The sequence below is a fragment of the Piliocolobus tephrosceles genome, chromosome 8 (assembly GCF_002776525.5).
Source record: "Piliocolobus tephrosceles isolate RC106 chromosome 8, ASM277652v3, whole genome shotgun sequence".
In the NCBI taxonomy this organism is placed as follows: Eukaryota; Metazoa; Chordata; class Mammalia; order Primates; family Cercopithecidae; genus Piliocolobus; species Piliocolobus tephrosceles.
Genome location: NC_045441.1, coordinates 105,441,291 through 105,460,327, shown reverse-complemented (window position 1 = coordinate 105,460,327; position 19,037 = coordinate 105,441,291). Strand labels below are relative to the sequence as shown.

General features: G+C 35.1%; 1 protein-coding gene across 1 annotated transcript in view; it reads left to right on the top strand.

Moving 5' to 3' along the window:
• BMT2 (base methyltransferase of 25S rRNA 2 homolog) overlaps positions 1 to 14,092 on the top strand; it is a 111,227-nt gene extending 97,135 nt beyond the window's left edge. The window contains exons 4-5 of the mRNA XM_023228212.2: positions 5,132 to 5,246; positions 10,892 to 14,092. Coding sequence (XP_023083980.1) covers positions 5,132 to 5,246; positions 10,892 to 11,521 — 745 coding nt within the window. The 3' untranslated portion in view covers positions 11,522 to 14,092. The remainder of the gene's footprint in view (positions 1 to 5,131; positions 5,247 to 10,891) is intronic.
• Positions 14,093 to 19,037: the final 4,945 nt, after the last annotated feature.

Below are 19,037 nucleotides of genomic sequence, written 5' to 3'. Positions count from 1 at the left end.
GGTCACTTTATAAAACCAAATGACCACAAGTAGTCAGAATTGACCATATATACACACAGACATATAAAACAAATCCTTCAGATTATGAAAAGAATTATATATAGAAACCAAATTAAGGCCTTCCAAAGAATGCAAGATTGATTTGACACTGTACAATTAATGAATTTTTTTCTACCACATAGTCATAGCTGCACAAATACATAGAATGCATTTGATAAAATTCCACATGGATTTGTGTCAAAAAAAGAAAAACCACCCTAACTAAGCATAAAAATGATTTCAAGAAGTCCTGGCCGGAGCAATCAGGCAAGAGACATAAAAGGAACAAATACGAGCAGAGGAAGTCCAACTATCTCTGTTTGCAGATGACATGATTCTGTATCTAGAAAACCCCCTTGTCTCTGCTAAAAGCTCCTAGATCTGATGATCAGCTTCAGCAAAGTTTCAGGATACAAAATAAATGTACAAAAATCAGTAGCATTCACATACATCAACAACATTCAAGTTGAGAGCCAAATCAAGAACGCAATCCCATCCACAATTGCCACAAAAAGAATAAAATACCTAGGAATACGGCTAATCAGGGAGGTGAAAAATCTCTGCAACAAGAATTGCAAAACAATACTCAAATCAGAGATTACACAAACAAATGGAAAACATTTCATGCTCATGGATAGGAAGAATCATTATTGTTGAAATGACCATACTGTCAAAGCAATTTACAGATCCAATGCTATTTTCATCAAAATACCAATGAACATTCTTCACATAATTAAAAAAAACTGCTTTAAAATTCATGTGGAACCAGAAAAGAGCCCAGATCACTAAGGCAATTCTAAGCAAAAATAACAAAGCTGGAGGCATCACATGTTACCCAACTTCAAATGATACTACAAGGCTACAGTAAGCAAAACAGCATGCTACTGGTACCAAAACAGACACACAGACCAATGGACAGAATAGAGAACCCAGAAATAAAACCTACAACCATCTGATCTTCGATAAAGTTGACAAAAGCAATGGGGACAGAACTCGCTATTCAATAAATGGTGCTGGGATAACTAACCATATACAGAAGATTGAAACTAGACCTCTTTCTTATGCCATACACAAAAATAAACTCAAGACCTATTAAAAATACTTAAATATACAACTAGAAAAACCTTGGAAGATAACCTAGGAAATACCATTCTGGACATAAAACCTGGGAAAGATTATGACAAAGATGCCAAAAGTAATTGCAACAAAAACATTGACAAGTGGGACCTACTTAAACTAAAGAGCTTCTGCACAGCAACAGAAACTATCAACAGAATAAACAGACACTCTACAGAACAGGAGAAAATATAACTATGCATCTGACAAAGGTCCAATATCCAGCATCTATAAAGAACTTAAACAAATTTACAGGCAGAAAACAACCCCATTAAAAAGTGGGCAAAAGACATGAACAGACACTTCTCAAAAAAAGACAAACGTGTCCAACAAGCATATGAAAAAATGCTCAACATCACTAAAAGTTAGAGAAATGCAAATCAAAACCACAATGAGACACCATCTCACAGGCATCAGAATGGCTATTGTTAAAATGTCAGAAAATAACAGCTGCTGGCAAGGTTGCTGAGAAAGGGGAATGCTAATACACTGCTGGTGGGAATGTAAATGAGTTCAGCCATTGTGGAAAGCAGTGTAGCAATTCCTCAAAGAACTTAAAATTACCACTAGACTCAACAATCCCATTATTGGGTATATACCCAAGGGACTATAAATCATTCTACAGTAAAGACACATGCACACGCATGTTCATCACAGCATAGTTCACAATGGCAAAGACATGGAATCAACCTAAGTGCCCCACAACAGTAGACTGGATAAAGAAAACGTGGTACATATACACCATAGAATACCATGCAGCCATAAAAAAAGAATGGAATCATGTCCTTTGTAGCAGCATGGATGGAGCTGGAGGTCATTATCCTAAGCAAACTAATTCAGGAACAGAAAACCACATACCTCACATTCTCACTTATTACTGGGAGCTAAGTGATGAGAACACGTGGACCCAAAGAGGGAAACAACTACACTGGGGATTACTTAAGGGTGGAGACAGAGAAGAGGATAAAAAACCTACCTATTAGGAACTACCTTTATTACCTGGGTGACAAAATAATCAGTACACCAAACTCCCTGTACACCAAACTCCTGAGACACGTAGTTTGCCTATGTAACCTGTACATGTATCCCTGGACCTAAAATAAAAGTTTATAAAAAAGGAACTTCAACTTTATCAAGGGTAGTATATAAAACCTATACCAGTTACTATATGTAATGGTGAAACATTGGAATATTCCTTCTGATCTAGGATTAATAGTGTCCATCCACTTGCCCACTTCTATCTACCAACATATTGGAAGTCCTGGGCAGAGTGGTAAGGGGGAAAAAAATGGATGGGTAGGTGGGTGAAACACAAATGTCATTTTTCACAGTTTAGGAACTTATGTACCTAGAGTACACAAAATAATATACAGATAAGCAATCGAGATAAATTTAGTAAAGCTGCTGGATCTAAAAAAGATATGCATAGTAGCCACCGCTCCTTCACAGAGAATACATGCCAACACCCCCCATGGAGGCCTAAAACCACAGATGTTACTGAATCCTATATACATACTATGTTTTTATATATACATACCCATGATAAAGTTTAATTTATAAGTTAGGCACAATAAGAATAACAATAAAATAGAACAGTTATAACAAAATACTATAAAAATTATGTGAGTATGGTATCTCAAAGTATCTTACTGTACTTCACTTACCCTTATGATGTGAGATGATAAAATGCCTATACAATGAGATGAAGTTAGGTGAATGACATAGGCATTGTGACATAGCATTAGGCTACTGTTGACCTTCTGACCATATATCAGGAGGAGGAGGATCATCTGCTTTCAGTAATCCTAAATCATGAAGCCATGCCTATGTCCATTGTTAGATATCAAGATCATGAGATATCCTGTTAATAGCTAATGTAAAAAGTGTGGATACTTTGGACAAATGGATGTGATTCATGTCCTGGGTCTGACGGAGTGAGATTTTACCATGCTACTCAGAATGTCACGCAATTTAAGTCTTATGAATTGGCTTATTTCTGGAATTTTCTGTTGAACATTTTCAGACCATGGTTAACTACGGGTAACTGAAACCACAAAAGGTGAAACAGCAGATAAGGGGGGACTGTTGTATCCAAGTCAATTGCATCTGTGTAACCAACAATACAAAATGAAATTTAAAAAAAAAAAAAGTAAAGTGTTCCATGGGAAAAAAGATAATAAAAGCATCAAAAACTAGGAAATACCAAGGAATATAACTCCAACAAAAGATGTGAGGGAACTTTTTAGAGAAAATGATCAAAACTATTGACAGTTTTTTTAAGTAAATGGATAACTATTCATGTTCATGGATTTGAAGATTGAATATTGTAAAGATGTTAATTCTCCTTAAGTGATCTTTAGACTTAATGCCATACTAATAAAAGTCTTAAGTATATACTATACAGCAGTAAAAGTGAATTATAGAAGCACAAACAACTCAAAAACATAATATCAAATGAAAGCAGCAAATCACAAAACGTAGTGTAAAACTAAACTGTAGACATAGGTACTTAAGTCTCTAGTACTCAGTCATAGGTACTTAAGACTTTAAAGGAAATCAAGAGAATAAATAAGGATAAGTGACTAAAATAACGATAGTGACTACCTAAAATAAGGATAGTGACTACCATTTTGGAAGGGTGTGGGGGATGTCATCAGGGAGGATCATGTTTCCAGGGTGCAGGCATTATGTCTTGACCTGAGTGGTAATTATGTGGTCACTCACTGAGTATATATTCTTTAAACTGTGTATATTCTTCTTTATATATATATATATATTCTTTAGACTGTGTATATTTTATGCAAATAAAAAAATGAGCTAAGCCAAATAATTTGAAATAAACTAAGTATATTACTGAGAATTGATCAGTTATTAAGCTCATCCATGATATGATTAAGTTATTGGTGATTGTTCCATAATGTTGAAGTAACTTGAATGGTTTAGGTTACTTCATTGAGATAGAAAATTCAATTTATAAGAAGTATATATTTTTTAAGACTCTCAGAAATGTTTTGCTACTCAGTTTACTAGAATTTATACTACAGAATTTAGCATATAGCAAATTCTGCTTTTACTATACTTGGGAAAACCATTAGTGGAAGAAATACAAATTTTTTATATAACATGGTAATAGTGAGCAATGATACCTACCACTTTTTAAGCACTTACCATGTAGTAGGCATAGGGTCAAGTATGAAATGCATTATCTTATTAATTCTGGGAAAAAGTCTTAAGGGTGAGTACCACTATTATCCCCGTATTACATGTTAAGGGTCAGAGTCAAGTTATGATGTTAGCCTTTCTGATTCGAGAACTCCTTAACCATAGCCCAGTAAGGATTAGAATGACTGTCTAGTAGTGTGTATAGTATTACATATTGTTACAGATTCTCATTTGGTTTTTACTCTCACTCTATCATGAGGGTACAGTAGAGTTTTCCAAGAGACTACATAGCATGTGATATTGCAACAGCCTGAATGCAAAAGCAGATATTAGAATTCATTCACTTTCAATTAAGCCAGACATTAGAGACTTGAAAAAACATATTTTTTTTAAAATGGGGGGTGGGTGGTCGGGGGGCCAGGCGCAGTGGCTCATGCCTCTAATCCCAGTACTTTGGGAAGCTGAGGCTGGAGGATCACTTGAGCTCAGGAGTTCAAGACCAGCCTGGGCAGCATAGCAAGACCTTGTCTCAATTTTTAAAAAATTAAACAAGTAAATATATATAAAACAAGGCTGTACTTTTTTACTGTCCTTTTTAAGTCTAATAAATGAATATATTTTAAGACTTGTTCATCTTAACTTCAAATATGATTATTAATAGACATAACTCACAGAAATGAAAGTTCACTGGGGGCCTCAGTAATTTTTAAATGTGTAAAAGGGTCCTGAGACTAACAAGTTAAAAAACTGATAATCTATGTGATTTATTAAATTCTCATGTTTGATTTTGTTCTTATAAAATATGTGTTTTTAGGTTGCTACAAGCCTCAGGAAAAATCAGATTACTTGATGTTGGCAGCTGCTTTAACCCATTTCTGAAGTTTGAAGAATTTCTAACTGTTGGCATAGACATTGTACCTGCTGTAGAGGTATGCATAGTTTTGTTTCAGAGTTCAATATTTTACGTGTATATTTACAAAAGAAAAGCACTGTCTTTGCATCCCTAAAATAGCAAATGTATTTCCTGTGTACCCATTAAGAAGAGATTTCTATTCTAAACTAAATATATTTTGTGAAAAATTGAGCATTTAACCAAATTTTGTCTTTATTTTCTTTATCATCTAAATAGCCATAATCTAGAACTATGTTAGAATAAAATCTTAGCAATTAAGAAACTTCACCTGGGCATGGTGGATCACGCCTGTAATCCCAGCACTTTAGGAGGTCAAGATGGGCGGATTACCTGAGGTCAGGAGTTTGAGACCAGCCTGGCCAACGTGGCGAAACCTAAAAAATAAAAAAATTAACTGGGCATGGTGGCGGGCACCTGTAATCACAGCTACTCAGGAGGCGGAGGCAGGACAATCGCTTGAACCTGGGAGGCAGAGGTGGCAGTGAGCCTAGATCGCGTCCCTGCACTCCAGCCTGGGTGACACAGTGAGACTCCATCTAACAATAAAAAGAAACTTCAGTAGATTACAGAGCTCCACATAGCTGTAGTGTTTGGGTTTTGCATTTTGTTGTATTTGGTTTATTATTTTCTTTTAATGCATCTCTTTCTGAAATATCTAGTGTTGTAGAGCCATTATGGAATGGTAGAAAGAGGCAAGGGCTTTTGCATCAGCCAGAACTTTATTAAATCCAGCTTGTTTGTACTTGAGTCAATGAAACTACTTAACACTTGGCCTGGTACATTGTAGGAACTCAGTAAATGATAGATTCTATCCTTTCTTTTGAGAACATTTCCTATGGGTCAGTTATTATGACACTATCATTTCAATTCAGTGAAGCAGGATCACCTCCTTATCAGCTTGAACTTTTTTTTAAGACGGAGTTTCACTCTTGTTGCCCAGGCTTGAGTGCAGTGGTGTGATCACTCACTGCAACCTATGCCTCCCGGGTTCCAGAAATTCTCCTGCCTCAGCCTCCCAAATAGCTGGATTACAGGTATGCACCACCATGCCCAGCTAACTTTGTATTTTTAGTAGAGACAGGGTTTCACCATGTTGGTCAGGCTGGTCTTGAACTCCTGAGCTCAGGTGATCCACCTGCCTCAACCTCCCAAAGTGCTGGGATTGCAGGCATGAACTACTGCACCCAGCCAGCTTGAACATTCTTATACCTTAATCATGTGATGCCAAGAGTTTGTGTTAAAGGCATTTTTTAAAGATAGATGACTCTAAAGTAGGCACATTATATCAGAAAAAGATTTTTTTCCAGAATAACATTAATTCGTTATGTTTACCATTTTACTCTTGATAGAACTGCAGACACAAAAATTTTTTTAAATGCATTTAAATATTAAATATTTATAAAATGCATTTTAATGTTATTTTTAAAGTATGGATTAGAGTATTAATATATCAGTTATTAGGGATTTTTCCCCTCTACTGCTGTATTCCCAGTACGTAGAAGAGTGCCTAGTATATTTAATACTTTTTTAAATAAAAGAATAGAATATTTCCAACCTAGGTTTGAACCTCTCCATCACCTTTTTCTAGTCTCTGATCCTCATTTTTCTCATCTGTATAATGGGGTTAGTAGTGGACCACATTTCATAGGATGTTGTAATGTTTTCTTGGGGAAAAAAAAAAGTATTTAAAGCACCAAGCATAGTACCTCTTATGTAATGCCTGCTAAATAAATGTATGTTGTTACTACTGGTAAGTTCCTGCATGAAGATTTAACTTTCTTTAATTATGTATCATTTTGATGAGCATGATTAAATTGGTATAACACTGAGGAACAAGCAAGTCCTAAAACCATTCCTGTTATTTCTACTTTCGTTTTCTCTATGCTAAAATCACTGTTCTTAGCTTACCACTGCAGAGAATTTCTGTGCCATCAGGAACTAGTTTTAAAGCCCAAGTGGCTTCATGCATGGATTCTCTTCCCTTCCTTCCTCAAGACATACATGAGAGATGTTCTTCAGGGACTGCTGAGACATCATGACCATTTGATCTGATCCTTAAGCTTAATATTAAATCTATCTATGGATAGGGTTATAAACACTGAATTGTATAGTCACCAGAGAAGACAAAAGAACTACTATAAATAACTTAAGTATAGAATCAGAGTTTCACAGTTCAGAATCCTATAATTTTAAAACAGAGTAAAGGGACTTACTCTTCCAGCCAACATGGGATAACATAGACCAGCTTTATCCTCTTCCACTTGCAACAAAAATGTGAACAAAATATTTGAAATAATTTGACACTGCACATCAGGTAATGAAGGACAGTGATCTCTGAGAGATGGAAAACAAATGAGACAAGCGCTACAGTTACTCTAGGATATTGCCTTGAGAGAGTTTCCAGGATGTAGCACAGAGAGAAACCCTAGCAGAGTTCAGATGATTCCGTGACTTGTGAAGATGGAGTTGTGAGTCCTCGGAGACCGAGGCAGCTCGTGTTTCTAGAATGGTCTACTGAAAATAAGAAAGCCATAGAAGGAAAACTCCAGAGGCCTGCAAAAGGTCCCCTTTGAATACTCATCAGCTGAGTACAGATCAGCACACACGTATATGAGAAAACTGCATGAGACTGTACTGTCCGAAAGGATTAGAGGTTACAGTGGCCAGCACTCACACAGGGAAGTATTAATATGGTACCTGTTCCCATCAGCCATACTGGAACATTCAAGATTCACAGACATTTAATAGAGTACACAGAGAAGGGTCTTACCTCAATAATGGAGAATAATTTGCCTTAGACTAAACACTAGTGCTCTAGTCCCATGTAACAAATCTTAAAAGCAAGACCCAGAAAGTTCAGATTGTCTCCAGGTATCTTAACTACATCCCAGAACACAGTTCAGAAATATTTATAGCAATCCATAGTTATGTAGAACCCACCAAGGTAAAATTCACCACGTCTAGCATCCAAAAAAACTTGTAGCCATGCAGAGCAGCAAGAAAACAGGACCACAGTGAGGAGATAAAGCAGCCAACAACGACCAACCCTAAACTGACACAGAAACAAGGACATTAAAATAGAGATAATACCCGTTTGGGAAAATTCCTTAAGCTACACATGTACACAGTTTATATTCTTCCGTTATACATGTTATGCTTCAATACAGTGTTATTATTTTAAAAATATCAAAACTGTATAAAAAGCTAAGAAGAAACAGTCTGAAGTACTGTCTCTTCTAGAGACAGTACTACAATGTGTGATGTGAAAATGCATACCGGATAGGATTAATGCATATTAGATGTTGCAGAAGGAAAGGTAAATTGAAGATATAACAATAGCACCTATCCAAAATGAAACAAAATTTTTAAAATAGAAGAGCATCAGTGATACAAATCTAAGCGGCTAAATATAAACATAAATGGAATCCCCCAAAAGGTGGGGTTAAAAAAATAATGGCCAAAAACTTTCCAATTTGATGAAAGCTTTAAACTCACAAATTCAGAGAAGCCCAACAAACTCCAAACAAAAGAAACATGAAGAAAAATTACACCAAGGAACATCACATCAAACTTCTAAAACTAGTGATAAAGTCTTAAAAGCTCCCAGAAATTGTAAAGACACCTTAAAGTACTGAAATAAAAAGTCACCTAGAATTTTATACCCAGCCAAAATATCTTTCAAAAATGATGAAATCGATTTTCTTCAGATATCTAAAAGCTGAAATAATTCAATAGACTTCTTAGTCTATTGACTAAATGCAAGACTTCTTAGACCTGACTTTGAAAGCAACATCTAAGAAAGAACAAATTGATAAATTAGTCTTCATCAAAATTTAAAACTTCAGCTCTTCAAAGGACACTGTTAAAAGAATGAAAAGATAAGCCACATGAGACTAAGAAAATATTTTCAAGTCATATATCATAAAGGACTTGCATCAAGAATATATAAAGAAATCTCAAAACCCATTAAGAAAATATTTAAAATTTAAAGCAACCCAATTATTTTTAAATGGGCAAAATATTTGAACACTTTAACACAGAAGATATCTGGATGGCAGATAAATCTGGGAAAAGATGATAAACATCACTAACTCATTAGGAAAATGCAGATTAAAACTGCAATACCACTACACACCTATTACAATTACTAAAATGAAATAGACTAGCTATACCAAGAGTTGATAAGGATTTGGAGGAACTGGAACTCACATAGTCCTGGTGGGAACGTGAAACTACATAACCACTTTTGAAATCAGTTGGGAGTTATTTAAAAATTAAACTTACTACACCACCTACTGTATGATCTAGCCACCCAAGATATTTCCCCAAGACAAATTAAAGAATGTTGATTCAAACAATGAATGGGAATACTCACAGCAGCTTGAATTGTAATAACCAAAAACTAGAAACAACCCAGATATCCATAAACAGATGTATATGGATAAACCAGCTGTAGTACATCCTTGATACAATGGGATACCATTCTGCAATTTAAAAAGGAATAAACTATTAATACCTGCAAGAAAAATCTCAAAATGATTATTTATATGAAATTCTAGGAAATACAAACTTGACTGTAGTGATAGAAATCACATCAATGAATGCCTGCTGGCAGGGGAAGAGAAGGAAGGGACTATAAAGGGGCATAAGGAAAATTATGGGGTGTTTGATGTGTTCATTAACTCGACCCTGCCTATGGTTTCATGAGTGTAAAAATACATCACAACTTATCAGACTTATGCTTTTGTGTCACTTATACATGAGTAAAGCTGCCTTTAAGAAAAAGGGAAGAAGAAAAGCATCTTTTTTTCTGGTACTAGAAAGTTACATATCACTTTTCCTAATAAACAGTCCAGATGACTATGTGGCCAGCTTGTATCTACACTAACATGAGTGAAGGATTAAGGTATTAGGTCATATCTTTGTTAATAACTGTTGGTATATGATAGAGTAATTTTTGTCTAATTTTAAAATTGCTTTCTTCTGGTCCATTTCCATAGTTTTAAGATTTAGCAAATTATATAATGTTGTTTATTCCTTTAGTTGTATTGTTTCCCATGGCCATTTGTCTAACTAAATTTAGTTTGTTCCAAACCAGGGATTAACTTTTTAACAAAATAAAAGTAATGTTGAGGGTTACTTTTTAAATGGTTAAAGTTAATGGTTTCAAATAACTTAAGTTTTGGAATCATTCTGCTTGTACAAATTTTATAATGCCTCTTTCATTATCCTCTAATTTATTTGATTCATCTTTATTTCATGGTATTTCTTGTTTAGAGTTTTTATATTAGCTTGTTTTTGGTAACTGTAAATGTTAAACTGAATGTAAATAGAAATGTCCTTCCTGTAAACTTCTACCCAAATTAAAATTCATGTAAGTCCTAACCCAAAATACAGACTTAAATTATTTCCCATTTTAAATTGTTAGGCAAAAATACATATTTAAATGATGATTAGCAAGTCTTTGGACTTAACTACTTTGAGATTTTTGTAAAAGTTGTGGTTGAATAAATCTGTTCAAGTTTAAAATTTAAAAGGAAAAATGTATAATCAATGCTGGAATTATTACTATGATATGTGAAATGGTTTGCTGAAAAGTCTATGTATTAAAGTGGAAATAATTTTGAAGTTCTTAATATGCCTTGTTTTCTGTTTCTGCAGAGTGTCTATAAATGTGATTTCCTGAACTTACAGCTTCAGCAACCACTCCAGCTTGCACAGGATGCTATAGATGCTTTTTTGAAGCAGCTAAAAAACCCTATTGATTCTCTTCCTGGAGAACTTTTCCATGTGGTTGTTTTCTCTCTCCTCCTTTCTTATTTTCCATCTCCTTACCAGCGATGGATTTGCTGCAAGAAAGCCCATGAACTGTTAGTGTTAAATGGTTTATTACTTATCATCACACCTGATTCCTCCCATCAGAACCGTCATGCTATGATGATGAAAAGCTGGAAGATTGCTATAGAGTCTCTGGGCTTTAAACGCTTCAAGTACTCAAAATTTTCACATATGCATCTGATGGCATTTAGGAAAATCTCTCTAAAAACCACAAGTGACTTGGTTAGTAGGAACTACCCAGGAATGTTATATATTCCTCAAGATTTCAACAGTATAGAAGATGAGGAATATTCTAATCCTTCCTGCTATGTTCGATCAGATATAGAAGATGAACAACTAGCATATGGTTTCACAGAACTCCCTGATGCTCCATATGACTCAGATTCTGGAGAAAGTCAAGCCAGCTCTATTCCTTTCTATGAGCTAGAGGACCCCATATTACTTTTAAGTTAATATAGAAGCAAAAGGCCCTTTCAGTCCAGGCTCCTAAACTAATTGCTTACACCAATTGGAAATACTAACATGAACTCAGTACTGAAAACCTGGTTTGCATAAAAGAAATGCAGAGGTTTACAGAGTTTGCTATTTTTTTCTACTTCTCAATTTTAAAATTTATTCTTATATAGAAAGCTTAAAGTTTCATGCGGAGTGACTCATGTCATAGCAGAAACTTCTGTTACTTTAGCATTTAGCACTATCATAGAAAGGTACCTTTTTCACTTTAGTGCTATTGTGGAAACAAGCATAATTTGCTCTATGTTTTCCTTTTCAACTTTTCAGTGTTGACTATAAACCATTGAATGGGAAACTTTAAGATGTAGAAAGCTGTAGATTGCACTTTGATGACTCACAAGTTAAATGTGATACAGAAAAATAGATCGGTTAGTTGTTTTGTGATGCACTTACCTTTTTCTTTTTTCTAACTAAAATTGTGATGTTACAGAAAGTCATTTTATGTTCCTTTATATTTCCTGAACTTTTTGTAATTGGTGATAATTCTTTTTCTTTCTTCCTTCTATTAAAAGCTCATTTGACAGCAGCAGACATTGGGGGAGAGATTTCCCCCAAAGTATGTATTCTAATTTCATTAGCCCTATCCATTAAACACCATTGCCAAAGTAGTATTTTCATAACTTTCTTGTTGATTTGGGCCTTGGTGTGAAGTATATTTACCTGAGAGTTCACTTTTACTTTTCTTAAACTTAGGTTTCATTTACAAAATGTTTTATTTAAGCAAAGAACAATGTAATACTCAATAATGACCTAAAACACCTTTTTGAAAGGGTTTGCACTTGGAAGAGTTTATGTTCTGTTGAAACCAACTTTGATAGGGTCCTCACCTTTCTGTGAAGGAGGTGCCGCACTACAAGTTTCAAATTATATGGAAAAACTTAAAATTAACCCTCTGTTGGTGATCTCATAAAATGGTTTTGACCTTTTGGTATCTTAATTTCTATCTAAACTCTATCAGAAAATTTTCTTTGAATATATCAATTAGTTGGCTGTGGGAATTTTCCCTTTCCACATTAATAAATGCCTTTCTGTGTTTCTGAATCAGAAGCAAATGATTAGGGAAAAATATATGTCCAAACAAGACAAGATTAGTTTAAACAGTTAAGAACATTTAGTCCACATTGTCTTGTCAGCCAGCAATTGTCACGGAAACTATCATTTTTAAGAGTGCCACTGTGTGGATTTTTTTTTTCAAGTGGTTATTACATTAAAATTACCTCATACTGAGGTTTTTGCACTGAAATATCACAGTTTCAGATTTCATGGTTAATGTTGTGCGTATGTTTGTATGTTTTTAAAGGAAACTTGCATTTTCAATAGTTGATCCTAAATTTCATAAACTGCACTCTTTACTCTGGTAAAGCTGATGTTTTTGTGCTTATTGTGAATTGCCGTAGTACCTTTGAATGTCAAACTTTATTTAGAAATATAAAACTTATCCTTTATGATATAAATGGTTGAGTGTATGTACCCAGTATTTCAAATTAAATTTCACATGCTAAATTAATGAAAGTAACAAGATTGTGATTTTTTAAGTCAGTTGATTAAATGCAATAAATATTGGTTGCTCAAATATGCCACAAGTAACTCAACATTTTTCATTTACTTTCAATAGCATAAGATTGCTTAATATTTAGGATTGACTGTTGTTTCCAGTTAAGCACTACAGGATTATGCCTTGTAGCTTCCCCAAGAGAAGGGGGAAGAAAAAGCACTGTATTGATAATACAGAACTATTTTGAACAATTTTGGTAGTACCTTTTACCATACTGTTTGCTTTTTGACTTGGGTAAATATCTTAAGAGAAAAGAAAACAATACACCAAATGAAAATGCTTTGAAAGTAAATGAAAACAGCACTTTTGAAAGGCTGGTGTAGTATGACCCTGGAGTCAGCCTTTGTGTTATAGCTAAAATGTTGGTGCTATAAATTCTGATTGTTTACAGATGTTGATTCTGCTTATGCTCCAAAGTGTGCATGATGTATTTTATGTAGTACTCTGAGGAAGTCTCTTTATAAAACCTACTACCACTTAGTATAAATTTGTTTGAATTTATATCATTTGTTACTGTAAATTCAGCTTATTCAAATTAGGTTGGCACAGATTTAAACTGATACACATTCCACCAAAGCCAATTCAGTGTATAAGTATTGAAGTATAAGCAGTCATTGCAGCTTGATGCCAGATCATGTATGTAATAACAAGTGGAAGTTAATAGGGCCTTCTAATACTGTATGGGTACTCCTAAGAATTATTTCATTTTGGATATAAAGAAGTTATAAAGCCTCCTGTCACATTCACAGCAGGTTCTTCAAAATAATTTGGTTGTTTCAAAAACAAATGGTAATCATTTGGTTGGATTCTTCAGGATCATGACTAGATCATGTGGTTTTACCATAGTTGCCAAGTGGTGGGAGGTAGCATACCTGAAAATGTACGTGTGTGTTTGTTGTATTTTTTCACATTTTGTGAACAAAGCACATTTATTAAAAATTTTAAATTTTCTAGTATTCTTTGTCTGTTACTTGTAAACCGAAAGTTCTGTGGTCTTTGATGTATCTCTAAGTGGTTTTGGCATTGGGAAGCAATTTAGAACTTGAGTGACTTGTACAATTTTCCAACTGGGTTTCATTTTTGTAAAATCCCTTAATGTCATAAATTTATTTACTGAGATCCAGAGAACTCAAGTGACTTCCCATTGTCATGTTTTGTCATGTTTATGACAGAAGCAGGGCAACAGCATAAATTCTACTTCATTATGTGTCAACCATATCATATTCTTTTTTTTGAAAGTAAACTACATAATAATTTATCAGTTATTTCAGGGCAGCAGATGTCTTTCTCGTAATATAAAAGGTTTTTTGTTGTTGTTTATTAAACAAATGTTTGAATTCTGCCATGTGCTATATGCTGGAAAAGCAGCAAGGATTGGAGTGACCATTGTCCCCTGCCCTCATGGAGCTTATGACCTAAGACTGAAGACAAGCATGCTACGTGTACTTAATATCTGTATCCAAGAATGATTACCTGCTGATCCTATAGTTTTGCCCCTGCTTAAAATCCTTAATTCACAGAAGTAGAACAGGAAATAAGAAAAGCTTTAAACACAAAACTAGCAAATTACATATTGTGGATAAGAGATGTATTGTTCATTCCTCTAGAAAAGTATAACCTAAATATAAATTCTGATGTAAAAGCAGGAAAAAAAATGGATTCAAGCTTTTTGTTCCATTTTCCCACACTTTCTGAGCACCATGCAGCAATGCTATTCCTCTGCAAGAGTCCACACACTAGGTCAGCAGAAATGTAAATCAAAGATTTGGTTCCTTCTTGGTTTTGTGAATTGCTTGTTAGATGGTAACAAAGGTAGAGAACACTGTGTTACAAAAAAAAAAAAAAAAAAAAAAAAAAACCATAATACAAACATTTACTACAAGGAATGTCTGTATTATAATATAATAGCTATTCTTCCAGAAAAAAACTGAATTGCAATAACCATGATAGTATGATAGTTCATGTTAAAGTCATATCCATGAGCTACTGTGAATGCAAAGCTCCCCAAGTATATTAGTGGTGATATATATATATACACACACACACACACACTACAAAACCCAACGAACAAGCAAGGCTACAATAGCTAACAATTTTAAAGATCTCTTAAGTGCATAAAAGGAGAGATATGCTGGTTTTTCTAAACGTTTTTCTCTGATGAGAGAAATGCAAATCTCAACAATTGGAAAACCTTTTAAATTTACCTTAAACTTTGGTTTGTATGCTTTTTTCTAAATTTGTTTCAGAATCTCAGAGTTTTCTGGCCAGGTGCAGTGGCTCATGCCTGTAATCCCAGCAGTTTGGGAGGCCGAGGTGGGTGGATCGCTTGAGGTCAAGAGTTCAAGACCAGCCTAGCTAACACGATGAAACTCCATGTCTACTAAAAATATAAAACGTAGCCAGGCATGGCGTGACTGTAATCCCAGCTACTCAGGAGGCTGAGGCACAAGAATCACTTAAACCTGGAAGGCGGAGGTTGCAGTGAGCTGAGATCACGCCGCTGCACTCGAGCCTGGGTGACAGTGAGGCTCGGTCTCAAAAGAAAATAACCATCTCAGTAGTTTTTAAATTAGTATGCATCTATTTTTTTATGAGAATCTTGTTACATATGGCACTATTGAGTATGAACTTTTAGTAAATATAAGTTAAGCAGTTCAATTTATTTTGAATTTTATTTCCAACCGTAACACCTTTGCTAAGTTATGAGAAAGCTAGTCTGCTTTTTGTGATAGTATAAAATATTTACTGTCAATGCTTGTTTTTAGTAATCAAAAATGATAGCTAAAACTATTTTGCATCATAAATCTTTAAGTTTGGGCCCATCAGTAGTATCAAAGATGGTACTTCTTTCTACGTTTTTTAAGTTAAAGGAAAACTACAAAAAATTAGACCATAGGCATTGACTACAGAATTGTTTCTTGAATTTGTCATTAATAATTTGAAAACTGTAAAACAAATCTATTGTTGGATTGGAATGCCTATGTAAACCATAAAAATGGTAGGGAGCATTACCCCCAACAAAATGAAACAGTAAGTATTTTCTAGATCCAGCCCTGTTTGCAACTCTTTAGGGAGAAAATGTAAGAAAATATACTTGCATCCTTTTACTGCATATATCCAAGTAAATTATTCAGTAGTGTCCTGATGACAGTATTTCTTCCGTAGCTCTTTGAACTGGTATGGGAAATCAGCTACTGAGAAGAATATGTTTTGTGGTCACAGATACTTTATATGAAGCTATAATAGAATCCACATTTAAGTTGTTTACATTTACATTCATCCCTAGACCTACAAATCCTTTTTGCAGTTAGCTAATCCACTCTAGCTATGCCCGTTGTCTTCTACAAGGAGAAAGAATACGAACATGACCATGGCCAGTATTAATTTCCTTCTCCCTTAAACTCCTGTTCTATAATGCATCTCTGGATAAAAGAGTTTTTGCACTGACAGGCTAAAACATGAAAGAATAATGAAGTCAGGGAAAAAAATGGTGTCCAAATTGCCACAGATATTTCTAATAGAAATCCAAGAAATAACATGTTTCCTAAAGCTAGGCATGGATGAAACATTCCTTGGAAATAAATGGGTGATTACTGGAAAAAGGAAAAATCTTTGAGACTGTCTGCAAGAAGAAAGATGCTTAAGACAGAAAGGGCCTAACAGCTTAACTAACTGTATAACGAGCTTTATATTCTCTGGCCTCTCTGAATCATTACCACAGATTAAAGTACTGGAGTACAGTGTGATGGAAGTAGAACAGGGTCCTGGGAATTTGGAAGTAAGAAAACATATTTTGATAGGAAAGTGGAATGGTCTGAAGCTTGTAACCAGAAAAGGTGAGGGCAGGTGGGGGAAGTGGAGGGCAGAGGGGAAGACCCTGTGGGCCTCGGGAATGCTGCCAATTGGAATGAAGAGATACAGAATGGGAGTCAGGATGTCACAAATCATCCCTTTAGTCTTTGGGTTAGACTAAACTGAACTGCTAATACCAGTTCTATAACTGAGAAAGTTCCAATGAATTATTTATAATAAAATGAACAGGCTGGGTGTAGTAGCTCACACCTGTAATCCCAGCACTTTGAGAGTCCAAGGTAGGTGGATCGCTTGAGCCCAAGAGTTCAAGACTGGCCTGGCAATATAGTGAGACCTCATCTCCACACAAAAATTTAAAAAATCAGCCAGGTGCAGTGGCGCACACTTGTAGTCCTCACTACTCGGGAGACTGAGGCACAAAGATCACCTGAGCCTGGGAGGCAGAGGTTGCAATGAGCCAAGATTAGGCCAATGCACTCCAGCCTGGGCAACAGACTTAAGAGCTTGTCTGAGAAAAAAAGACAAACATTTTCCTCCCTAAAATTTATCAAATGGAAAGAAGCAACATTTTAACATCACGCTGTAGAAGACAGTAAGTAAATATAGGTTAATAGTAATACTTCTGTGAGATACTTAGTAATACACATTCCCACAGAATGTGAAGCATGAAATTCAAAAGCAAGCAAGCACAGGTCTTGTGACAAATCACTTTATAATATAGAGTGTTACCTAAGACATTATGTACTTGGAGTTGTCTTGAGTAATAATGAATTTTCACTGATCTAGTAGGCCTTGTGGTTCCCTTTTTATAACTATGAGGACTATTTGTGGGAATAACTAGCTCAAGTTAGGGGTCATTTGTGGCAATAACATAGTTAACTAGTCTACAGCATTCAATCAATATTGATTCACTAATTGAGAATTTCTGTGCTATGGCGCGGGATTAAGTACTATAAGGAGCAGATGTCTGCTCTGCTCTTCAGGGACTGACAATGGGAACTTAAATACACTAGCATTAATACAAGACAAAAAATAAAAACAAACATTACAGAAAACATTCTTGCACTGCAGCATCTGCTGATACATATAAAATGAAACCTGTTCACTTTTATGACAACTGTTCATAACCCATCTAGAGGCAATTTACTTTAATATGGATACCCCTTGTCATAAAGGGGCCAAATGTACATGATGCGGCCCCTCCCTACCTCTCCAACTTCCCACCATTCTCTCCTTGACCTTCTGTGGGGGAAACACACACACACACACACACACACACATCATGTGCCCACCTTTGCACTAGCTAGTCCCTCTGCCTAGAATTTCTTCCTCCTATATTTTATTTCCATGGCTAGTTCATTTTTGTTATTGAAATCTCTGCTTAAATGCCACATCCTCTGGGACACTGTCCTAGTTCACGTAATCGAAAATAGTCTCTTCACAATACCATAAAGTCTCTGCGTAGCTCTAATTATCTGAAGTTTATCTTTGTCCATGTTCATCTGTGTATATGGGCAAAGACCCTTTCTATCCTGTATCTTCAGCCTAAATAAGTACCTTGCATAAAGAAGGTGATTGAATACAAATTTCCAAATGGTTAATTTTACCTTCCAAAATGCAACTGTGATGATACAGAGCCACTGCTGATGCTTAGTTTATGAATCTTTTGGGGTGGTCTGGTCCTGTTTATATTAATTAATGTGTTCTCATAATTAAGATATAGCTCAATTTATACTTCAGGAAAGTCTAATTTGGTTTGTATAAACTGAAGCTTAGATCAATCCTAAGTAACCTGGAGCCATATAATTTCTCTTCTGTGTATTCCCACACATTCATTAAAATGAATTATATCTAAACCTAAAATGCTACTTTCTTACTATGTCCATCAGTACTCTCTCTTCAATGGCCAGCTCCCTCTCCTTGCTAGTAAAAGAATTTAAGTTTGTAAACCATCATTAGCTTTTACATCTTTAAAAGGAATATTTACCTAAATGATCTCTTCAACCCCACAAGAGTAGTGGTACTCCAGAAGTTTCTTTATTCGTATAAGGGATACATGATTTGTACTACTTTCCACTGGCTTTTGTA